The following is a 25,939-nucleotide window of genomic DNA, read 5'->3' as shown; positions in this document are numbered from 1 at the left end:
GGATCCCGGGTCATGACCGATCCTCTAACAATTGCATCAAAAGCATGGGGGAGAAATCAGCGGCACGCCAGCCAGGAGAGATCCATCACACAAGCCAGGGCCTGTGGGCTCCGAAACCGCTCTCTCCCCCTCTATTCTCTCTTTGGCCTGTCGTGCCTGTCAGTGGCAGACTGCAAGCCATGCTGGAGCCGGAATCAAAGCCTTCCTCCCCTGGTGTGACATTCACAGCATTTCAATTGAGCCATCAATCTGTCAGGCCCCACTTCTGCTAAACCAGGCAGGAGTACACAGTGAGAGAGGAGGTGGGGTTGGCTGTGGAGGTACATTGCAGCCTCACTGTAGTTACCCGCTGGGCACAAACTGGCTGAATCAACATTGTTTTAATGTAATTTGTCAACGTATTGTGACATGGAATCTATATGTGAAATACATTGGATCTTAAAAAGTAATCAACCGGTACTGTTTTCCTCTCATTTCGGCCAGCGTTGTAAACATTGAAATTAGGGTCTGAAAACAAGACTCCCTAAATTTTATCAGCATAAAGAATGTGCGACCCGGGCTGGGGAAATTCTAACTTCCGCAACGGATACAAAGCCACCCCTCGCCCTCCTTTCGGCAAATCTGACCACGGCTCCATTTTGTTGCTCCCAGCCTACAGACAGAAACTTAAACAGGAAACACCCGAGATCAAGTCTGTTCAACACTGGTCCGTTCAATCTGATTCCAGAATTCAAGATTGCTTCGATCACATGTATTTTTTATTTTTTACTAGGCAAGTCAGTTAAGAACAAATTCTTATTTTCAATGACGGCCTAGGAACAGTGGGTTAACTGCCTGTTCAGGGGAAGAACAACAGATTTGTACCTTGTCAGCTCAGGGATTCGAACTTGCAACCTTTCGGTTACTAGTCCAATGCTCTAACCACTAGGCTACCCTGCCGTGTGTACTGGCATATGTTCCGGATAGCATCGAACAACAACATTGATGTATTCGCTGATTCGGTGAGTGAGTTTATTAGCTAGTGCTTTGGTGATGTTGTACCAACCGCAACTATTAAAACCTTCCCCAACCAGAAACCGTGGATTGATGGCAGCATTTGCGCAAAACTGAAAGCGCAAACCACTGCTTTAATCATGGCAAGGCGACCGGGAAACATGACGGAATACAAACAATGTAGCTATTCCCTCCGCAAGGCAATCAAACAAGCTAAGCGTCAGTATAGAGACAAAGTAGAGTTGCAATTCAATGGCTCAGACACGAGAGAAATGTGGCAGGGTCTACATCCCTAGCCACATCCTCAGAGCATGTGCAGACCAGCTAGCTGGTGTGTTTACAGACATATTAAAGACTCACTCCAATTTATTTACTGCCCCAATAGGCGACGCAATCACACTGCACACTGCCCTAACCCATCCACAGACGACGCAATCACACTGCACACTGCCCTAACCCATCTGGACAAGAGGAATACCTATGTAAGAAAGCTGTTCATCGACTACAGCTTAGCATTTAAGACCATAGTACCCTCCAAACTTGTCATTAATTCCGAGACCCTGGGTCTTGAATCCTCCCTGTGCAACTGGGTCCTGGACAACTGGGTCCTACCGGGTCCTACCCAGCATTCTCAGCCCTCTCCTGTACTCCCTGTTCATCCGTGACTGCACGGCCATGCAAGCCTCCAACTCAATCATCAAGTTTGCAGACGACACTACAGTGGTAGGCTTGATTACCAACAACGACGAGAGGGACTACAGGGAGGAGGTGACGGCCCTCGGAGTGTGGTGTCAGGAAAACAACCTCACTCAACGTCAACAAAACAAAAGAGATGATCTTGAACTTCAGGAAACAGCAGAGGGAGCAAACTGAAATGGTCCACCCACACAGACAGCGTGGTGAAGAAGGCAGCGCCTCTTCAACCTCAGGAGGTTGAAGAAATTCAGCTTGTCACCAAAAACACTCACAGACTTTTACAGATGTACAATCGAGAGTATCCTGTCGGGCTGTATCACCGCCTGGTATGGCAACTGCTCTGCCCACAACCGCAAGGCTCTCCAGAGGTTAGTGAGGTCTGCACAACACATCACCGGGGGAAAACTATCTTCCCTTCAAGACACATACACCACCCACCACACGTCACAGGAAGGCCAAAAAGATCATCAAGGACAACAACCACCCGAGCCACTGCCTGTTCACCCCATTATCATCCAGAAGGCTAGGTCAGTACAGTTGCATCAAAGCTGGGACCGAGAGACTGAAAAGCAGCTTCTATCTCAATGCCATCAGACTGTTAAACAGCCATCACTAACATTGAGTGGCTGCTGACAACATACTGACTCAAATCTCTAGCAACTTTAAGTCAACGTATTTAAGTTGAAGTTTAAATCAAATCAAATTTGTTTGGTCACATACACATGGTTAGCAGATGTTAATGTGAGTGTAGCAAAATGCTTGTGCTTCTAGTTCCGAGCATGCAGTAATATCTAACAAGTAATCTAACAATTTCACAACAACTACCTCATACATGTGTAAAGGAATGAATAAGAATATGTACATGTAAATATATGGATGAGCGATGGCCAAACGGCATAGCAAGATGCAGTAGATGGTATAGAGTGCAGTATATACATATGAGATGAGTAATGTTGGGTATGTAAACATTATACGTATAAAGTGGCATTGTTTAAAGTGACTAGTGATACATTTATTACATCCCATTTTTTATTATTAACCCGACTAACAGGTTGAAGGTAAATTAAAGTAAATGCTGAGTGACGTTGGGTGTATGTAGGCCTCATTGACATCTGATTTGCCAAAAGGAAACCATCATTTCAACGTGAAGCTAGTTGTACATACCATTATTCATCCATGGTTGATTGGATCTTTGGAAGTTTAAAAGTAGTTACCATTAGCCTTATAAATACCAAAATCATGTTTTTCATAATATACAGTGCCTTCAGAAAATATTCACACACCTTCACTTTTTCCACATTTTGTTGTGTTACAGGCTGAATTAAAAATTGATAACATTGTTGTCACTGGCCTACACACGATGCCAAAGGGAATAATGTTCCTCAAATCTGAAACCACTTTGTTAAGGCAAGCCTAAATAGGTTCAGGAGTTAAAATGTGCTTAGCAAGTCACATAATAAGTTGTATGGATTCCCTCTGTGTGCAATAGTGTTTAACATTATTTTTGAATGAATACCTCATCTCTGTTACTCACACATACAATGTCCTTCAGTCGAGCAGTGAACTTAAAATACAGATTCAACCACATAGACAAATGCCTCGCAAAGAAGGGCACCTATTGGTAGATCAGTAATAAAAAATAAAATAAAAAGCAGACAGTGAATAATTGTTTTTATTTTATTTTATTTAACCTTTATTTAATTAGGCAAGTCAGTTAAGAACAAATTCTTATTCACAATGACGGCCTACCAAAAGGCAAATGGCATCCTGCGGGGACGGGGGATTAAAAATAAAAAAATGTAATAACAATATAAGACAAAAACACACATCACGACAAGAGACACCACAACACTACATAAAGAGACGTAAGACAACATAGCATGGCAGCAACACATGAAAACACAGCATGGCAGCAACACAACATGGCAGCAGCACAACATGGTAGCAGCACAAAACACGGTACAACAATACGTCACGGGACGCAGCCACAACTGTCAGTAAGAGTGTTTATGACCGAGTCTTTGAATGAAGATGGAGATAAAACGGTCCAGTTTGAGTGTTTTTTTGCAGATCGTTCCAGTGAACCATGGTGAAGTTATTAATTACACTTTGGATGGTGTACACTCTACAAAGATACAGGCATCCTTACTAACTCAGTTTCCAGTAAGGAAGGAAACCACTCAGGGATTTCACCATCAGGCCAAAGGTGACTTTAAAGCAGTGACAGAGTTTAATGGCTGCGATAGGAGAGAACTGAAGACGGATCAACACATTGTAATTACTCCACAGTACTAACCTAATTGACAGAGTATAGCGGTGGCTGCATAATGGCGGCTGCATCATGTTATGGGTATGCTTGTAATCATTAAGGACTGGGAGGTTTTTCAGGATAAAAAATAAACGGAATGGAGCTAAGGACAGGAAAAATCCCAGAGGAAAACCTGGTTTAATTCACCTTTCAGCAGGACAATAACCTAAAATGCAAGGAAAAATCTATACAGAACAATGTTTCTGAGTAGTCAAGTTACAGTTTTGACTTAAATTTACTTCAGAATCTATGGCAAGACCTGAAAATGTTTGTATAGCAATGATCAACAATTTGACAGAGCTTGAAGAATTTTGAAAAGAAAAATGGGCATTTGTTGCCCAATCCAGGTGTGGAATACTCTTACCCAGAAAGACTCACAGTTCTAATCGCTGCCTAAGGTGCTTCTACAGGGGTGTGAGTACTTATGTAAATGAGATATTTCCATATTTTTTCATGCTTATTTTTTTGCTAAAACTGTTTTCACTTTGTGATTATGGGGTATTTTGTGTAGATGGGTGAGAGAACAATACATTTAATCAATTTAATCAATAAATTCAGGCTGTGGAAAATGTCAAGGGGTAAGAAAATATTCTGAAGGCACTGCAATAAAGCTTGATTTGATTTAGTCCTCTTCAAATGAGATTTTTGGTTGAGATGGAGAATTGAATACAACATAACCAACCATCCTTCATATGGGTCTTTCTATGAATAATGAGGCCAATGTGTGAAATTGGGATCAACATTTCTAAATGGTTTGAAACTAAAATAAAAAGGATGTACATGCACTTAGAGAAATAAAAGTTAATATATGCAAATTGGCCCAAAACTCAATGTATTGAAGGACTTTCGGGGACTTTTTCAAGCACTTCATTGTAATTTTCAATAATATTGAGATTAAAAAAGGTAGGCCATTACCAATTTCAGAATAATACATTTTTTTAGGCCATGCATTGATATCAAAATGATTACTACATTGTAAAATATGTGGGTATAATGTGGACATTGCCTTAAACAGTTTGGATGCATGCATGGCAATTGTTCTGTAGCCTAAGTGGCCCGAAGCAGAGACACATAATAAAGCCAACAACGTTAGCATTAATCTCACCAGCATTAATCTCACCATCGCAATTTTTATAATGATAAAGTAACCAAAAACCAGGTTCCTTTTTTATTGGAAAGATTTGAAAGCCAAGATGACCAACAAATGTTGTCATCCTCATAATAACTGCAGATAGCTTTACCGCAACAGAGTAGTGTAACACTCTTCAATTGAAGCGCAGGAAACAAACAAAAACAAAATTAAATCACAGAAAAATTATATAAGGAAGCAGTAAGACTTAGAAATTGTTAACAATAATTACAACGGTGCTTCAAGCACCAAATTGAGGAAATGTCTGATTTTCAAGGTAGGCCTATTCCAGTCATTTCATTTCTGAGGTCCATATTCATGGAGGCTACTTCAAGCCCCTTGTATATATCATTTTATTTCATTACCAGATAATTTTGTGAATAAGCCCACTAGGCTATGTAATCTGTTGTCATTATATCCAGAATAATTCATAGGAATAGTGTTGGGTGTTGCACAATAGTCTATCCTACACAATTATGCACAGTAGACTAGGTGTCCAATCCGAGGTACAAAAACGTGAACATATTACCTTAATACTTTCTCTAATAAAACGAATGAGACCCTGTTGTAAATCAAGCAGACAACAGATGATCAACATCAATTCTCTAGGGATACTAGATTGAATGTGGATACAGGCACAACCCAGCTAGCACATGTGGATCTGGGCCGATTCCGGCTGAGAGTCAGGGCACTCGGCTGACACCATGTGGCCCGAATCGTCGGCGGTATTACTTATGGCTAGGATGGGGGATTGAGCTCAGGCCGTTTCCAGTGCGAGTTATCTGGCCCAAATGTATTACTTGGGGCTCGGGCTGATTGGGTCTACTCTCTGGCAGATGATTACACTGGCTGCTCCAGAGTGGCCGAGCAGTCTAAGACACTGCAACGCAGTGCAAACTGCATTGCTACAGATGTTGGTTTGAGACCCGTGCCGGCTGCGACCAGTAGACCCATGAGGCGAAGCACAATTGGCCCAGCGTCGTCCAAGAATAAATTCCGCCACATCTAATTTCATCACAAACCCAGAGATCAACCTCTGTCCAGTAAAGTCCCCAAATCATATTACATGTAATAAACAGTTAGGTCATGTGTCTTATTGTCTTGGCCTTAAGCCTACATTATTTATCATGGTTACAATTCATATGAACTAACAGGTTATGGAGCAAACTATGCAATTATCACAACACATACTGTTGTAATATGGCTTTTCTCTGGCTTTTCTTCCGCAGTGATTTTTCCCACGCACCGCTATCGTGTAAGAAAAGTTAGTGGTAATTCTTCCGTTTTCAGATGGGACGTCTGTCCTAACAATGCAGCAAAATGTCAAACCAAAAAAAATGCAAGAAAAAAAACAAATACAAGAAATCAAGAACGGCGGAATGAACCTGCCAACCTATACACAGTTTATATACAGTAAGATCGGCTTCGAATTATATGTATAGCAGTAGATTTATTAGAGTCAGCTATGTCAAGAATCCAGTGTAGAAATACATATGCAGTGTGTATAAACAGTGAACCACAGTGACCAGTGGTTCATTGTCTCTATAGAAATGGGACAGCAGCTTTTACTGTGTGTGTCTGTGAGTGTGTGTGTGTATGTGCGTGTGTTTGTGAGTATGAGGTGTGTGTGTGTTCTGTGTGAGTGAGTGTGCATCACCTCGTAGACTGCTAGTGATGGCTATTCAATAGTCTGATGGCCTGGTAATAGAAGTTGATTTTCAGTCTCTCGGTCTTAGCACCTGTACTCTCAGTCTGTCGGACGGTCACCGAGTGAACAGTCCATGGCTCAGGTGGCAGAGGGCTTTAATGTTCTTCTTGGCCTTCCGTTGACACCGGTTGCTGCAGGCAGAGTGCCCCCAGTAATGTGTTGGGCACCACCCTCTGGAGAGTCATGCGGTTGAGGGCAGAGAAATATATTTACTTGTGTAATTTAACACAATTTCAGCACATACATAGTTCTGATAATTATGTTGAACTTTTACTTAACAAAAATATTTAAAGTGTTGGTCCCATGTTTCATGATCTGAAAGAAAAAATGCCCAAAATTTTCCATAAGCAACAAAAACACTGTCAAAAATCTATTCAAATGTATTTATATAGCCCCTCGTACATCAGCTGATATCTCAAAGTGCTGTACAGAAACCCAGCCTAAAACCCCAAACAGCAAGCAATGCAGGTGTAGAATCAAGGTGGCTAGGAAACTCCCTAGAAAGGCCAAAACCTAGGAAGAAACCTAGAGAGGAACCAGGCTGTGGGGTGGCCAGTCCTCTTCTGGCTTTTCCGGGTGGAGATTATAACAGAACATGGACGAGATGTTCAAGTGTTCATAAATGACAAGGCAGAACGGTTGAAACTGGAGCAGCAGCACGGCCAGGTGGACTGGCGACAGCAAGGAGTCAACATGTCAGGTAGTCCTGAGGCATGGTCCTAGGGCTCAGGTCCTCCGAGAGAGAAAGAAAGAGAGAAAGAGAGAGAGAGAGCACACTTAAATTCACACAGGACACCGAATAGGACAGGAGAAGTACTCCAGAGATAACAAACTGACCTTAGCCCCGACACAAACTACTGCAACATCAATACTGGAGGCTGAGACAGGAGGGGTCAGGAGACACTGTGGCCCCATCAGAGGACACCCCCAGACAGGGCCAAACAGGAAGGATATAACGCCACACACTTTGCCAAAGCACAGCCCCCACACCACTAGAAGGATATCTTCAACCACCAACTTACCATCCTGAGTCAAGGCCGAGTATAGACCACAAAGATCTCCGCCACGGCACATCCCAATGGGGGGGGGGGCGCCAACCCAGACAGGAAGATCACATCAGTGACTACACCAACTCAAGTAAGCCAGTGACTCAGCCCCTGTAATAGGGTTAGAGGCAGAGAATTCCAGTGGAAAGAGGGGAAGCGGCCAGGCAGAGTCAGCCACGGCAGTTCGTTTCTCCAGAGCCTTTCCGTTCACCTTCCCACTCCTGGGCCAGACTACACTCAATCATATGACCCACTGAAGAGATGAGTCTTCAGTAAAGACTTAAAGGTTGAGACTGAGTTTGCGTCTCTTACATGGTGTTACGAATCCCTTTTGGCCCGACAGTCTAGGGGGGGATGGTAATGAGACCCGTAACAACTCATGCAAATTCTAATAGTGACAAAGTAAAAGTGAGAACGAAATAACGACAACTGAGATCTACCGTCAAACTCAAGGTTTATTTGTAAACACACAGTAATGGGGGGAGCAGGAAAAGGGCCTGAGCTGGACCCAAGGAAAGAAACAATAAGTATTTTTTTAAACTAAGCTAGACGAGGCTACTTTAACAACAGCTAACTAACCAAAAATACAGTGGATGGTCCGCCCAGTTCTAACTAGTGTATTTAAAAGTCTACCTACGGGTAGTGTATGCCCATGGGCGACTTGTCTTGGTTCCCCCTTTTCCCACCAAACAAACACCATAACCAAAAACAATACTCACAGGGGATGAAAGTGCTATGGAGGTGCTCAAACAAAAGAGAGGTTAATACACAAAGAGAGAGTGCAACAGCTAGACCAACAGACATGGCATTTACAGAGAGAGATTGAGCTCTAGAGCTAACAAATGATGGGGTTTTTAAACCAAGGGAAATGAACTGTGATTGGGTAGGAAACAGGAGGAGGTGTGTCTTCTGATTGATGATTGATTGGTGATTGATTGGGGAGTGATGATTTTCACCTGTGAGGGGAGAAGGAGAGAAAAGAAACACACACAGGATACTTGTATCCGTAACACATGGGTAGGCAGACCATTCTATAAGAATTGAGCTCTATAGGAGAAAGCCCTGCCTCCAGCTGTTTGCTTGGAAATTCTAGGGACAATTAGGAGGCCTGCGTCTTGTGACCGTAGAGTACGTGTAGGTATGTACGGCAGGACCAAATCAGAGAGATAGGTAGGAGCAAGCCCATGTAATGCTTTGTAGGTTAGCAGTAAAACCTTGAAATCAGCCCTTGCCTTGACAGAAAGCCAGTGTAGGGAGGCTAGCACTGGAGTAACATGATCAAATTTTTGGGTTCTAGTCAGGATTCTAGCAGCCGTATTTAACACTAACTGAAGTTTATTTAGTGCTTTATCCGGGTAGCCAGAAAGTATAGCATTGCAGTAGTCTAACCTAGAAGTGACAAAAGCATGGATTAATTTTTCTGCATCATTTTTGGACCGAAGGTTTATGATTTTTGCAATGTAACGTAGATGGAAAAAAGCTGTCCTTGAAATGGTCTTGATATGTTCTTCAAAAGAGAGATCAGGGTCCAGAGTAACGCCGAGGTCCTTCACAGTTTTATTTGAGACGACTGTACAACCATTAAGATTAATTGTCAGATTCAACAGAAGATCTCTTTGTTTCTTGGGACCTAGAACAAGCATCTCTGTTTTGTCCGAGTTTAAAAGTAGAAAGTTTGCTTATGTCTGAAAAACAGGTTTCTAGCGAGGGCAATTTTGGGGCTTCACCATGTTTCATTGAAATGTACAGCTGTGTGTCACCTGCATAGCAGTGAAAGTTAACATTATGTTTTCGAATGGCATACCCAAGAGGTAAAATATATAGTGAAAACAATAGTGGTCTTAAAATGGAACCTTGAGGAACACCAAAATTTACAGTTGATTTGTCAGAGGACAAATCTTTCCGACAGATAAGATCTAAACCAGGCCAGAACTTGTCCGTGTAGACCAATTTGGGTTTCCAATCTCTCCAAAAGAATGTGGTGATCGATGGTATCAAAAGCAGCACTAAGGTCTAGGAGCACGAGGACAGATTCACAGCCTCGGTCTGATGCCATTAAAAGGTCATTTACCACCTTCACAAGTGCAGTCTCAGTGCTATGATGGGGTCTAAAACCAGACTGAAGCATTTCGTATACATTGTTTATCTTCAGGAAGGCAGTGAGTTGCTGCGCAACAGCCTTTTCAAAAAAAATAGAGAGGAAAGGAAGATTCGATATAGACCGATTAGTTTTTTTATATTTTCTGGGTCAAGATTTGGATTTTTCAAGAGAGGCTTTATTACTGCCACTTTTAGTGAGTTTGGTACACATCCGGTGGATAGAGAGCCGTTTATTATGTTTAACATAGGAGGGCCAAGCACAGGAAGCAGCTCTTTCAGTAGTTTAGTTGGAATAGGGTCCAGTATGCAGCTTGAAGGTTTAAAGGCCACGATTATTTTCATCATTGTCTTAAGAGATATAGTACTAAAACTTGAGTGTCTCTCTTGATCCTAGGACCTGGCAGAGTTGTGCAGAGTTGTGCGGACTCAGGACAACTGAGCTTTGAAGGAATACGCAGATTTTTAAAGAGGAGTCCGTAATTTGCTTTCTAATAATCATGATTATTTTCCTCAAAGAAGTTTGTGAATTTATCACTGCTGAAGTGAAAGCCATCCTCTCTTGGGGAATGCTGTTTTTTTTAGTTAACTTTGCAACAGGATCAAAAAGGAATTTCAGATTGTTCTTATTTTCCTCAATTAAGTTACAAAAATAGGATGATCGAGCAGCAGTAAGGGCTCTTCGGTACTGCACGGTACTGTCTTTCCAAGCTAGTCGGAAGACTTCCAGTTTGGTGAGGCGCCATTTCCGTTCCAATTTTCTGGATGCTTGCTTCAGAGCTCGGGTATTTTCTGTGTACCAGGAAGCTAGTTTCTTATGAGAAATGTTTTTAGTTTTTAGGGGTGCAACTGCATCTAGGGTATTGCACAAGGTTAAATTGAGTTCCTCAGTTAGGTGGTTAACTGATTTTTGTACTCTGGCATCCTTGGGTAGACAGAGGGAATCTGGAAGGACATCAAGGAATCTTTGTGTTGTCTGTGAATTTATAGCACGACTTTTGATGTTCCTTGGTTAGGGTCTGAGCAGATTATTTGTTGCAATTGCAAACGTGGTCCGATAGTCCAGGATTATGAGGAAAAACATTAAGATCCACAACATTTAATCCATGGGACAAAACTAGGTCCAGAGTATTGACTGTGACAGTGAGTGGGTCCAGAGACATGTTGGACAAAACCCACTGAGTCAATGATGGCTCCGAAAGCCTTTTGGAGTGGGTCTGTGAACTTTTCCATGTGAATATTAAAGTCACCAAAATTTGAATATTATCTGCTATGACTACAAGGTCCGATAGGAATTCAGGGAACTCAATGAGGAATGCTGTATATGGCCCAGGAGGCCTGTAAACAGTAGCTATAAAAAGTGATTGAGTAGGCTGCATAGATTTCATGACTAGAAGCTCAAAAGACAAAAATGCCATTTTTTGGGGGGGGGTAAATTGAAATTTGCTATCGTAAATGTTAGCAACACCTCCGCCTTTGCGGGATGCCCGGCGGATATGGTCACTAGTGTAGCCAGGAGGTGAGGCCTCATTTAACACAGTAAATTCATCAGGCTTGTTTCAGTCAGGCCAATCACATCAAGATTATGATCAGTGATTAGTTAATTGACTATAATTGCATTTGAAGTAAGGGATCTAACATTAAGTAGCCCTATTTTGAGATGTGAGGTGTCATGATCTCTTTCAATAATGACAGGAATGGAGGAGGTCTTTATCCTAGTGAGATTGCTAAGGCGAACACCACCGTGTTTAGTTTTGCCCAACCTAGGTCGAGGCACAGACACGGTCTCAATGGGGATAGCTGAGCTGACTACACTGACTGTGCTAGTGGCAGACTCCACTATGCTGGCAGGCTGGCTAACAGCCTGGCCTGAACCCTATTTCATTGTGGAGCTTAGAGCCCTGTCTATGTTGGTAGATAAGATGAGAGCACCCCTCCAGCTAGGATGGAGTCCGTCACTCCTCAGCAGGTCAGGCTTGGTCCTGTTTGTGGGTGAGTCCCAGAAAGAGGGCCAATTATCTACAAATTCTATCTTTTGGGAGGGGCAGAAAACAGTTTTCAACCAGCGATTGAGTTGTGAGACTCTGCTGTAGAGCTCATCACTCCCCCTAACTGGGAGGGGGCCAGAGACAATTACTCAATGCCGACACATCTTTCTAGCTGAATTACACGCTGAAGCTATGTTGCGTTTGGTGTTCTCTGACGGTTTCATCCTAACAATGTTGGTGCCGACGTGGATAAAAATATCTCTATACTCTCTACACTCGCCAGTTTTTGCTTTAGCCAGCACCATCTTCAGATTAGCCTTAATGTCTGTAGCCCTGCCCCCTGGTAAACAGCGTATGATCACTGGATGATTCGTTTTAAGTCTAATACTGGTAATGGTAATGGTAATGGAGTCGCCAATGATTAGAGTTTTCAATTTGTCAGAGCTAATGGTGGGAAGCTTCGGCGTCTCAGACCCCGTAACGGTAGGAGTAGAGACAAGAGAAGGCTCGGCCTCTGACTCCGACTCGCTGCTTAATGGGGAAAACCGGTTGAAAGTTTCTGTCGGCTGAATGAGCGACACTGGTTGAGCATTCCTACAGCATTTCCTTTCAGAAACCGTGAGAAAGTTGTCCGGCTGCAGGGACCGTGCGAGGGGATTTATACAAACGTTACTATCTGTACTTACTGGTGGCACAGACGCTGTTTCATCCTTTCCTAAACTGACATTACACTTTCCTAACGATTGCGTCTGAAGCTGGGCTTATAGCACAGCTATCCTCGCCATAAGGCGATCGTTCTCCTGTATATTATGAGTACAGCAACTGCAATTAGAAGGCATCATGTTAATGTTACTACTTAGCTTCGGCTGTTGGAGGTCCTGACGAACCATGTCCAGATAAAGCGTCCGGAGTGAAAAAGTTAAGGGAAAAAAACAAAAATATAAACGGTAATTAAAAGTAAAAACCGTAAAGTTGTCAGGTAGCAAAATAGGTTGGCAACAAAATGCAACACGTAAACAAGTCTGCAAGTTGTATCAAGAAGCTGATTAAACAGCATGATCATTACACAGTTGCACATTGTGCTGGGGACAATAAAAAGCCATTGTGTAATTCTGTCACACAAAACAATGCAACAGATGTGGCAAGTTTTAAAGGGAGCGTGCATTTGGCATGCTGACTGCAGGAATGTCTACCAGAGCTGTTGCCAGAGAATTGAATGTTGAATTTCTCTCCCAATACACATCCAACGTCATTTTAAGAACTTGCCTGAATGTTCAACCGGCCTCACAAACGCAGACCACGTGCATGGGGTTGTGTGGGTGTAACGAATGTGAAACGGCTAGCTAGTTAGCGGTGGTGTGCGCTAAATAGCGTTTCAATCGGTGACGTCACTTGCTCTGAGACCTTGAAGTAGTGGCTCCCCTTGCTCTGCAAGAGCTGCAGCTTTTGTGGAGCGATGGATAACGATGCTTCATGGGTGACTGTTGTTGATGTGTGCAGAGGGTCCCTGCTTCGCGCCCGGGTATGGGCGAGGGGACGGTCTGTTTCATGGGCATGCGGTTTGCTGATGTCAATGTTGTGAACCGAGTGCCCCCATGGTAGCGGTGGGATTATGGTATGGGCAGGCATAAACTACGGACAGCGAACACAATTGCATTCTATCGATGGCAATTATAATGGAAAGAAATACCGTGATGATATCCTGAGATCCATTGCTTTTAAGGTGTCTGTGACCAATTCTCAGACATGTGAAATCTATAGATTAGGGCCGAATAACTGTATTTTAATTGACTGATATGAACTGTAAATCAGTGAAATCTTAATTGTTGCATCTTGCATTTGTATTTTTACTTCAGTATAGATTGATGTAACATCCTGTTAGTCAAGTTAATTCCACGTATTTAAGTTGAAGTATTACCCTAATTTCAATGTTTGAAACGTTGGTTGAAGTGAGATGACAACAGTACTGGTTGATTAATTTTTTCAAATCCAATGTATTTTCCATGTTGATTTGACGTCACAATATGTTGACGAATTACGTTGAAACAACCAGTGTGTTCCCAGTGGGTAGGTTCTATTAAACACAATATGTCCCGAACATCATGTGAAATTAGATGGGTTTTCGGGGGTGGCTGTGCAAAAGTCATTTAAATCCTTGTTGTTCTCTCCCTATGTCTTCCACTGATACCAGTCAAAGTTTCTTGTTTTCTAACTATTGCTTCTTCCTCCCTCGCTTTCTCTCCTCTCCTCTCTTTCTTTGCATTTGTTTTTGTTTTTCTTCAGACTGGGCTCCTGTAAAGAGGAGATAAAGTCCCCCAGTAGGACAGTCCCCTCCTCGCAGTCGCCGTCTGACTTCCTGGACAAGCTCATGGGGAAAAGGTCTGGCTATGACGCTCGCATCAGACCCAACTTCAAAGGTACGTCAAAAAGTATGTTCAGAAGTAGGCCACAGCTCCCATAAAAAAATACTGAAACTTCACTAAATTAATGCAAGCAGACAGCCACTGGTAAAAAAAAGTAAGATAGGACTTACCTGTAGAAATGGATAGGAAGCTTGGAACTGAACATTCCATGTGGTTACCTAACTTAGAATTCCATATACCAATGTGATGCATTTTTTGTTAGACTAGTTCTCTGTTGAAAAGTTAAACAAAGTGATTCATGCCTAGTTTTTCAACTTGTAAAACGACAGGAGAGACACAGTATTCCGTACTAGAGAGCCACTGGAATCAGTACACACTACTACAGCAGTTGTTCCCCACCATAACCCATCTACAATAGTGTCGTACACATTTCATACTTGCTCAACATCGTAGAGGTGACAACAAGACACTCCACTTCTTGCACATACAAAAACCAGTGTCATTCAAATATAAAAATAAAAAATCTTTCTGAAACCTTTTTACAGCAGGTCAAAACAGTGAAAGGATTATCCCATATACGGAGTGATGGATTTTATTTGGGTTCTTTTTCAGGTCCGCCTGTGAATGTCACCTGCAATATCTTCATCAACAGCTTTGGGTCCATCACAGAAACGACTATGGTGAGAGAACACGTCTGGGAAAAGTCAAATGAGTTCATTGAATTTCCGTAGTCAATTAATGTCCTGGAATTGGAATCCATACATTATCAAGCTTAATCATTGAATATGTTGCCGACTACTGCTGTCCAGAACAGGTCTCTCTTGCAAAAGAGATTCATCTCAGACACAAACCTATAAAAAAGGGTGAAATGAAATGTTGAAATGAATATGCACATTCAACAAAACACCATAATTATCCAGGAATCATGATAACCCTAAGCCAGTCTCGTTTTTCAGTATAATCATGAATTACCTCGATAAGGATCATATTTGAGCAGGTTTACACTAGCTAAATCCCAGAATTTACAAAAGAGAAATCTGAACGCTCTCCTCCAGTTCATATAATACCTGTTCCTTCCTAACCTTTGGCCTGCTCAGTATTGGAGCAATTCCCTCACCTCTCTCCCTTTATTTCCTCGAGCCTATCAGAGCAATCTTCAGAGAACAGTGGGTCAGTGATGTTCTGATAATGAACAGTCCACTCTGCAATTAAAATGAAGAATTGGGGAAAGTGCTTGGTCAGTAGATTGTAGCAGTGAGCTGTTAAAATATATTTGGGCCCTGAGGACTTGACCCCAGGTTAGTTCAGCGTGGACAGAGAGGACACTAATGATGTCACTGGATGCTGTGGCCCAGTGTTTGTTGTGCTGTCCTCAATGTATTTGTGGTACCTCATGGGAACGGAGACAGACAGTTGAAAACTGCCAGGGAAGAACACAGCCAAAGAGTCTCTCATTACCATGAGCATTTACTATAATTATTTACTTGAATAACTACCGTGACTAAATGAGGACGTGTACTTTTTGTCGACCCAATTTCAAAATAGCTGTTAATTTTGCTTCCCACAAAGCTGATATTTGTCATTTCAACAGGCACTGAACAATACTTGGATTAAGCCAGAATCTGGTACTTCAGCCTGCACTACAGATAACTGCTAAAATAAAGGAAACCCTTGAGTAAATGAGGGGTACTACGTATATTGAAAGCAGGTGCTTCCACACAGGTGTGGTTCCTGAGATAATTAAGCAATTAACATCCCATGCTAACAAGTCTGCTACAGTACACACGTTGCCACCAGCATTGTGTCAATGTGACGTTTTACCTGCTACACCAAAAACCTATTAAAATCTACATTTTTTCTCTCATTATTTTCATTCACAAGGTAGAATGAACACGCGAATCAGCCCTCAAGAATTGAACCTCGGCGATTCTTGAGTTTGGATGCTGCCATTGGACGTGAGGCAATGCGGGCAGTGTAGAGACTAATGCACTTGTCCTCTTGCTCAGTTGTGCACCAAGGCCTCTCTCTCCTCTTTCTATTCTGGTTAGAGTCAGTTTGTACTGTTCTGTGAAGGGAGTAGTACACAGCATTGTACGAGATCTTCAGTTTCTTGGCAATATCTCGCATGGAATAGCCTTCATTTCTCAGAACAAGAATAGACTGACGAGTTTCAGAAGCAATGTCTTTGTTTCTGGCCATTTTAAGCCTGTAATCGAACCCACAAATGCTGATGCTCCAACTAGTCTAAAGGCCAGTTTTATTGCTTCTTTAATCAGAACAACAGTTTTCAGCGGTGCTAACATAATTGCAAAAGGATTTTCTAATGATCAATTAGCCTTTCAAAATGATCAATTTGGATTAGCTAACACAATGTATCGTTGGAACGCAGAGGTGATGGTTGCTGATAATGGGCCTCTGCTATGTAGATATTCCATAAACAAATCAGCTGTTTCCAGCTACAATAGTAATTTACAACATTAACAATGTCTACACTGTATTTCAAATCAAATTTGATTGGTCACATACACATGGTTAGCAGATGTTAATGTGAGCGTAACGAAATGCTTGTGCTTCTAGTTCTGTCCATGCAGTAATATCTAACAAGTAATCTAACAATTTCACAACAACTACCTTATACACACAAGTGTAAAGGAATGAATAAGAATATGTACATGTAAACATATGGATGAGCGATGGCCGAATGGCATAGGCAAGATGCAGTAGATGGTATAGTACAGTATATACATATGAGATGAGTAATGTAGGGTATGTAAACATTATAAAAAGTGGCATTGTTTTAAGTGACTAGTGATACATTTATTACATCCAATTTTGAATTATTAAAGTGGCTAGAGATTTGAGGCAGTATGTTGGCAGCAGCCACTCAATGTTATTGATGGCTGTTTAACAGTCTGATGGCCTTGAGATAGAAGCTGTTTTTCAGGCTCTCGGTCCCAGCTTTTATGTACCTGTACTGACCTCGTCTTCTGGATGATAGCGGGGTGAACAGGCAGTGGCTCGGGTGGTTGATGTCCTTGATGATCTTTATGGCCTTCCTGTAACATCGGGTGGTGTAGGTGTCCTGGAGGGCAGGTAGTTTGCCCCCGGTGATGCGTTGTGTAGATCTCACTATCCTCCGGAGAGCCTTGCGGTTGTGGGCAGAGCAGTTGCCGTACCAGGCGGTTATACAGCCCGACAGGATGCTCTCGATTGTGCATCTGTAAAGTTTACGGGTGTTTTTGGTGACAAGCCAAATTTCTTCAGTCTCCTGAGGTTGAAGAGGAGCTGTTGCGGCTTCTTCACCACACAGTCTGTGTGGGTGAAACATTTCCGTTTGTCCGTGATGTGTAAGCCGAGGAACTTAAAAATATTTCTGATCAATTTGATGTTGTTTTAATGGACAAAAAAGTTGCTTTTCTTTCAAAAACAAGGACATTTCTAAGTGACCCCAAACTTTTGAATGGTTGAGACCATTTTTGAAAGAGCACAGTTTGAAAGATATGGCATATAGAAATCAAACAGGATAGACATCAGAAATAGATGGGGGAGGTTGAGGGTAGAGGAAGGACAGGAGTAAAAACAAACCAAATGGAACTATTGTAAAATAGACTGAGTACATAAAATGTATATAGTATGAATAAGCTGGAAATAAAGGCTTGTTGTTCACTAGTTTGCTCCAATTGGGGGAGGGGTTTTGGGGTTGGAGGGTAATAAAGGAAATATATATTTTTGAAGATATTTATTTATATGTATTTATATGTGTATGTACGTGTAGGTATGTACAGTGCCTTGCGAAAGTATTCGGCCCCCTTGAACTTTGTGACCTTTTGCCACTTTTCAGGCTTCAAACATAAAGATATAAAACTGTGAGGTTTTTTGTGAAGAATCAACAACAAGTGGGACACAATTCCATTGTGAAGTGGAATTGTCTTGTTGGAAGACATTTATTGGATATTTCAAACTTTTTTAACAAATCAAAAACTGAAAAATTGGGCGTGCAAAATTATTCAGCCCCTGAAGTTAATACTTTGTAGCGTCACCTTTTGCTGCGATTACAGCTGTAAGTCGTTTGGGGTATGTCTCTATCAGTTTTGCACATCGAGAGACTGACATTTTTTCCCATTCCTCCTTGCAAAACAGCACGAGCTCAGTGAGGTTGGATGGAGAGCTGAACTTCACTGAACTTCTGGAGAGAGTTTGCTGCACTGAAAGTAAAGGGGCTGAATAATTTTGCACGCCCAATTTTTCAGTTTTTGTTTTGTTAAAAAAGTTTGAAATATCCAATAAATGTCGTTCCACTTCATGATTGTGTCCCACTTGTTGTTGATTCTTCACAAACAAATACAGTTTTATATCTTTATGTTTGAAGCCTGAAATGTGGCAAAAGGTCGCAAAGTTCAAGGGGGCCGAATACTTTCGCAAAGCACTGTATATGTATATGTATGTTTATATATATATATATATAGATATATATTTATTTATTTGCAACAAATATATGAGGGATTGGAAGTGATGCAGACAATTTCATTGACAATCTATCTGCAATATTAAAGATAATCTAGCCATAAAGGAAATACTCCAAATAAATCATTCAAATCAGTCTGATCAAGATACACATTATTTTTGAAGTATAAATACACCCTACATTTCAAAGAACTAATTGAAAATAAGCTTCCATTTGTCGCATTGGCTTTTGTATAATTAACAACAGTAAAGGTTATTCATTTAATCAGACTTCGCACTTCTTAGACAGAATCATTTAAACCTGGCAACAGTATCATGGCTCAACCTCGATGTATCTTCTGCAATTCCTCACATCCCATCACCTCGCCTCCGTCTCAACGGCATTCAAGGAGAAGGCCCAAAGTTCATCCCTTCTGACATCTTCTCCTATGCGTTTTGAGGAGGAGGCGAGGAATGAGGATGTGATGCGAAGAATCGAGAAAATATGAATTGAGAAGGAGCCAATGAGTCAATTTCTTGGTCAATCCACAGGACTACAGGCTCAATGTGTTCCTACGGCAAAAATGGAACGATCCCCGATTGGCTTACCAGGAGTACCCGGACAATTCCTTGGACCTGGATCCCTCCATGTTGGACTCCATCTGGAAGCCTGACCTGTTCTTCGCTAACGAGAAGGGGGCTAACTTTCATGAGGTCACCACTGACAACAAACTGCTGCGGATATTCCAAGATGGGAGCGTACTATATAGCATCAGGTGAGCAGAGGCAGGTCGGTATGTGACCACAGAGGGAGCTATTGAGTTATTCAAGACAATTCTGCCTATGGCCGAAGGGGAAGCTAGTGAGTTATTCAATTCAATTCTGCCTATGGTCAAAGAGGGCGCCAGTGATTTATTCATTACGATAACTTTGATACCAATATACTGTATTAGCCCCTCAACCCATACACTGCTGTGAGTTGATATATCTCTCAACATTCATGGACCCATGAAGGGAATTGAAAAATATGCAGTTAAGCATGCCATATTGATTACAATGGCAGATGTATCCGCTAACAGTCATCACACACTAGTCCAAATACATTTTCGTAGCTACCTCTCTGAGCTAAGGTTAAATTACACATGCAGAGAAGCTTCGAAGGCTCATTCGTCATTGTATTTTTGGGCCTAGTATTGCACATTATCACAGCACTATAGCAATGGAGGCTCCTGCGAGTAGCATAGAGCTGGTGGCTCTCGTCGCTCCTCTGGGCAATGCATTACAGCAGGTAATTACACAGCTTCTCTTCAAACCCAAACTCCCTAATAGTTCTGTCTCTTCCTCACGGCTCCTTGAAGACTCAATGCGTCAGTGCTGCAATAAATAAAGGGAAGGATGTGTCTACCAATTAGTTTGCTATTACAGCAAAGCCCTGTAACCAAATGGCACCATAACTCATGGCATCCTTTGCAATTTGCCTTTTTTGGTAATCGGAGAAAACGCACACAAATCATGCCATAATGTATAGTATAGTTTATCTAGAGGGTAGGCCATAAATATTGGTACCAACATAGCATTAGGTATGTTTTCAATCACATTTCAAAGTCCCTTTGCATCTGTATTTGTATTTCTTGAGGACCCCATTAGCTGCTTCCATGGCAGTCACTTGCTAAATGTCCACATTATTTATTACATGATTCAGTTGAGGCTTAGGGTTTAGTGAATGATTAGTGAATAAAATGCTCTTAGTTTTTGAAATATTTAGGACAAATGTATTCCTTGCCACCCATTCTGAAACTAAATGCAGCTCTTTGTTAAGTGTTGCAGTGATTTCACTCGCTGTAGTAGCTGACATGTAGAGTGTTGAGTCATCCACATACATAGCCAAACTGGCTTAACTTAAGGCCAATGGCATGTCATTAGTAAAGATTGAAAAAAGTAAGGGACCTAGAAAGTTGCCCTGGGGAATTTCTGATTATACTTGTATTCCTTTGCCTCTTTGTCTTAATTTGTCCCTGTATGTTGTAATTCTCTTCTTTCATGCTCTCCTTTGCTCTTTACCTTCACCTAAAACTTCCCTTCTCTCTTTTCTCTCTCTCTTTCTATCTCAGGCTGACTCTCATCCTGTCCTGCCCTATGGACTTAAAGAATTTCCCCATGGATATTCAGACCTGTACCATGCAGCTTGAAAGCTGTGAGTCTCCTTCTTCCTAATTTTCCTTTTAATTCCCTCCCCAGCCATTTTCACACTGGCTTTTAGTTTGTTTTTAAGTTGTGAAATTTCTGAAGAGATACAATGCATTACCAAAATGAAGTAAGACACCTACTCATCGAACATCTCATGCCAAAATCATGGGCATCAACATGGAGTTGGTCCCCCCTTTGCTGCTATAACAGCCTTAACACTCTTCTGGGAAGACTTTCCACTAGATGTTGGAACATTGCCCACGGGGACTTGCTTCCATTCAGCCACAAGAGTATTAGTAAGGTCGGGCACTGATGTTGGGCGATTAGGCCTGGCTCGTAGTCGGCATTCCAACTCATCCCAAAGGCGTTCGATGGGGTTGAGGACATGGATTTTGTCCGGCCAGTGAAGTTCTTCCGCACTGATCTTGACAAACCATTTCTGTATGGCCCTTCGCTTTTTACACGGGGGCATTATCATGCTGGAACAGGAAAGGGCCTTTGCTAAACTACACATAATTGTCTAGAATGTAATTTTATGCTGTAGCGTTAAGATTTCCCTTCACTGGAATTAAGGTGCCTGGCCTGATCCATGAAAAACAGCCTCAGCAAATTATTCGTCCTTCACCAAACTTTACAGTTGGCACTATGCATTGGGGCAGGTAGCGTTCTCTTGGCATCCACCAAATCCAGATTCATCCATCGGATTGACAAATAGTGAAGCGTGATTCATCACTCTAGAGAATGTGTTTCCACTGCTCCAGGGTCCAATGGCGGCGAGCTTTACACCACTCCAGCCGACGCCTGGCATTGCGCATGGTGATCTTAGACTTGTGTGCGGCTGCTCGGCCATGGAAACCCATTTCATGAAGCTCCCAACGAATAGTTATTGTGATGACGTTGCTTGCAGAGGCATTTTGGAACTCGCTAGTGAGTGTTGCAACCAAGGACGGACTATTTTTATGCACTACACGCTTCAGCACTTGGCAGTCCCATTCTGTGAGCTTGTGTGGCCTACCACGGTGCGGCTGAGCCGTTGTTGCTCCTAGACGTTTCCACTTCACAATAACAGTACTTACAGTTGACTAGGTCAGCTATACCAGGGCATAAATTTGTCAAACTGACTTGTTGGAAAGGTGGCATCCTTTGACGGTGCAACATTGAAAGTCACTAAACTTTTCAATACGGGCCATTCTATTACCAATTTTTGAGATTGCATGGCTGTGTGCTCGATTTTATACATCTGTCAGCAACGGGTGTGGCTGAAATAGCCAAATCCACTAATTTGAAGGGGTGTCCACATACTTTTGTAATATCACCACATATGAGTGACATTGATTGAGATTCAATTCAATGCCTAAATGTGACAGGCTAGGTTTTGAGTTGCTGCTTTTATCAAACATCCTCAGATGACGGACTTGTGCATACATAACATGAAAGACGGACTTTCTGACACCGACTTGTGTGATTTAGCGACCCACCAACACAAAATTACTGGTTAGCTTTGTCAGTGATGTTGTGTAAGGGTAATGCAATTCCTGTGCTGTGCATCAAATGTAGGAATCTATTCATGAAAAATATCAACAGAACAATGTCTAGTCTATAAAGTCTGTGCATAGCATGTCATTCCTTGTTCCATAAATAAAATGTAAATGTGAAAAAAGTATATTTGCTACCCCTTGCCCCAAGTACTGATAGCATCCACAAATCCAATTTTGAGGATATCAATAATGAAACTTCCATTTTGTGTCCCCTTTTATTATATGACCCACCTCTCACCCTCGTAGGTGGCTTAATTCCACCTCTGCCAGGCCAGACAAAATAACTAGCAAGAGGAGAATCAAATGGGAGCAAACCTGGCTCGGAAAACAAAATATTTCTTGCTGGGAGATCCAGCAGCAGGCATTTGAAATGAATTATATGTCAAGTTGTGTGGTATACCCATATTTCAATGCCAAATATGGTAAAAGATTGATAAATATATTTGTTGTTTGCAATTAAACCTACCCTCCTAAAGTGTGGAGAGCAGCTGAGGAGAGAAATCTGGGCCAACATAGGAAAGCATGCCAGCCAGCAAGTTTACTACCTGACAGGACCATTACAGGAGTCCTAATAATTTTTTGATTAAAAGAAGCCCTCCTCTTCGTGTCTCTGAAGGGAACAGCCAGCTCTGTTTTGACAAGTGTTAGTACACCGCCCAGGGTGTGATCACCTTGGCTGCATGGGGAGGACATGTCAGGTTTAACAGGTATAACAGGAAGGTTTAACTATCACACGCTATGCCAACTGCCAATGCTGCACATTGAGGGCGAGAGCAAGGAGGGAAAAGAGAGGGATATCTTCGGGGTCTGCTAATTCAGAGAATGGAAGTCCAAACCAATGCTGTTTGACAGCCTTAGTCTTGATGCCTTGAGCTCTAGTATATATAAATAGTATGTACTGTACCAATATCCTACATCAAACAATCTTTAAAACCATCATGTGTTCTCGTGACCCAATTTGGTGTCCTTAAGTCAGTAAGTAGATGTATAAAGTGTAAATCCACAGGACAGAGTTAGACAGTAAAGCTGAAGCTTGACCAATTCGGACCTCCATCTAAATGTGTTTTTTTTACAGAGACAAGACCCATAAAAACTTCGGTAACCTCAGCTAGGTCATCTCGTCAAATAAATCCAGACAGTGCATCTCATAAATTACACTTTGACCACATACTTTGAATATATTCATTTGATGTTTGACTTCTATTAGTGTGTAACTGGGAAGGAAAAGATAACATTTCGTCACTTTTGTGAAGACATTAATTAATATTCTCCTTGCTTGTTAGGGAAGGATATGTGAATGACACTGAAATCTTCTGGAGCAAGATAATTGTATTTTAGTGGTCATGTTGTTTTCAGGCTGCTGGTAAGGATCAGGGGATAATATCTTGAATAATTTCTGTCTTTGTTACACAGGCCCCAAGGGCCCAGAAAGACATCAGTAGTTTTATTCCAAAATATTAATGCAGGCTACGTGCATTTTTAATGGTCTGGTAATCAGACCCCTGTGTGGGGAAATGGAGCCTTCAAAGGTGTGGGAGGATAGACCCGGTTGAGGGTGTGTGTGTGCTCGTGTACGCATGCATATTATGTGTATGCGCATATGTAGGGCCCTATAGAATCTGTTTAATTTTTTTGCCTGATTCTGTTTAGTTTTTTCCCAAATCCCATTTCCTCCATTTTGTTTTTCAAATTTTATTCAGGTTTTCACTCTCAAAATCACACTGTTTTAAATAGAAAAACAACAATTTTGTTTCAAGTCCACAACAATGTTTGAACCACATCAGGAGACCATTCTTTAGGTCTTGGAAATATTACAGTTTTGGGGTGAACTTTCCCTTTATTGTTTCAAGTTTTAATGTCACATGCACAAATACAGTGAAATGCCTTTCTTGCTATCTCTAAACCCAACAATGCAGTAATCAATAACAATGTTATATTAAAAAATAATAAGGTAGAACAAAAACACACAAGATATAAGAAAAACATGATAAAGGAAGTAAGCATACTATATACAGGGTCAGTTCCAGTACCATATTTACAATGTGCATGGACACTGGATCGATAAAGGTAGATATGAACAAGGGTAAGGTGACTAGTCGTCAGGATATATGATAAACAGAGAAGCAGCAGCTTATTTGATGATTGTATGTGAGTGGGTGTGTGGAGAGTCAGCATAAATGTATGTGCATATTATGTGTATGAGAGCAAATGATTTAGTGAGTGTTTGTATGTGTGTTTGTCAGTGTGCGTAGCTTGTAGGGCCATGTGAGTGTGCATAGAAACAGTGCAAAAACAAGAACAAAATACAAAAGCTCATCTCCATGTAGCCATTTTGTTAGCTATTTAGTTAGCTATTTAGCCGTCTTTATTTGTAAATCGGGATGTGCCGGAACAAAAAGTGAGATTGAGAGGGGGGTCACCTAGGGAGTTTTGAGGTACAAAAAAAACCCACATTTATTATAAAGCATTGCATGTGTAACGTCTTCCTCTGTTGTATGAAGAGAGTCAGACCGAAATGCAGCGTGTAGGTTACTCATGACTTTAATGAAAATAATCGCAGTACATGAAATAACTGTATATGAAAACAACAAATGAAACGAGAAAACCTATTACAGCCTATCTGGTGACTACAACACTAAGACAGGAACAAACACCCACAAAATACAACGCGAAAGTCGGGCTGTCTAAATACGGTTCTCAATCAGAGACAACGACAAGCACCTGACTGATTGAGAATCGCTCCAGGCAGCGAAGCCTAACTAGACACACCCCTAATCATACACAATCCCAATTACTACAAACCCCAATACGAAACACAACATAAAAACCCATGTCACACCCTGGCTTACCCAAACATATACCAAAAACACAAAATATAATGACCAAGGCGTGACAGCATGCATATTATTGCGTTTCCGTCGTGACATAGAGCAGTAGAGTAGAGGAACTTAAAGAAGTTGCACACATGAGGAACATGGTCCGGAAAAATGTGGCCTTTTATAAACACATTTGAATGCAATTCTACTTAATTTTAGCTGACTAAAGACTTCAGCAGAATATTTTTTAATACTGCACAAATGATCGAAATGGCAGGCTACTTTGACACTGAAAAACGGAGAATCTGAGATCAATAAAAACAACCTTGTCTTGAATCCATCAATAGTACGTCGACACGTATTGTAGTCTACAATATGAAGAGGAAATGATAGTTCTAAAAATGCTTTCCAGTTTCACTGACTCCCCCAATGATTAGCAGTTCACTTGCTGGTGATGGCCAAAAGGCTCGCGTCATTAGCCTCTCTCTCTCTTGCTTAACTTTGTAAAACAATATTTGGAAGTTGATCAAATATGTTGGTAGCCTACAGAATACAGTCTTCTCTTTTCAGCAGGATACATTTGCTTTCCAACCTGTGTTTTCCCTCAAATATTTTTTAAATGTTGCG

The 25,939-nt window shown here is 41.5% G+C and overlaps 1 protein-coding gene and 1 long non-coding RNA gene across 4 annotated transcripts in view; one reads left to right on the top strand and one right to left on the bottom strand.

The window, feature by feature from the left end:
* Positions 1–5,166: 5,166 nt before the first annotated feature.
* LOC124010506 lies at positions 5,167–8,658 on the bottom strand. Its single transcript, XR_006834449.1, has 3 exons — positions 8,600–8,658; positions 6,784–7,007; positions 5,167–6,430 (listed from the first exon to the last, which is right to left on the bottom strand). It is a non-coding gene; the product is annotated as an uncharacterized LOC124010506 (long non-coding RNA).
* Positions 8,659–8,851: 193 nt separating this feature from the next.
* LOC124011356 (glycine receptor subunit alpha-4) overlaps positions 8,852–25,939 on the top strand; it is a 34,081-nt gene continuing 16,993 nt past the window's right edge. For 2 of the 3 annotated variants that reach the window (XM_046324650.1, XM_046324648.1), the window contains exons 1-5: positions 8,960–9,018; positions 14,249–14,382; positions 14,941–15,008; positions 19,324–19,547; positions 20,883–20,965. In XM_046324650.1, coding sequence (XP_046180606.1) covers positions 14,334–14,382; positions 14,941–15,008; positions 19,324–19,547; positions 20,883–20,965 — 424 coding nt within the window. In that variant the 5' untranslated portion in view covers positions 8,960–9,018; positions 14,249–14,333. Of the gene's footprint in view, positions 8,898–8,959; positions 9,019–14,248; positions 14,383–14,940; positions 15,009–19,323; positions 19,548–20,882; positions 20,966–25,939 lie in introns of those variants that run through there. The other variant, XM_046324649.1, reaches the window with a different exon arrangement.

Source organism: Oncorhynchus gorbuscha, linkage group LG23 (assembly GCF_021184085.1).
Source record: "Oncorhynchus gorbuscha isolate QuinsamMale2020 ecotype Even-year linkage group LG23, OgorEven_v1.0, whole genome shotgun sequence".
In the NCBI taxonomy this organism is placed as follows: domain Eukaryota; kingdom Metazoa; phylum Chordata; class Actinopteri; order Salmoniformes; family Salmonidae; genus Oncorhynchus; species Oncorhynchus gorbuscha.
Note: the sequence above shows the minus strand (reverse complement) of the source record. Positions and strands in the feature narration are given on the sequence as shown.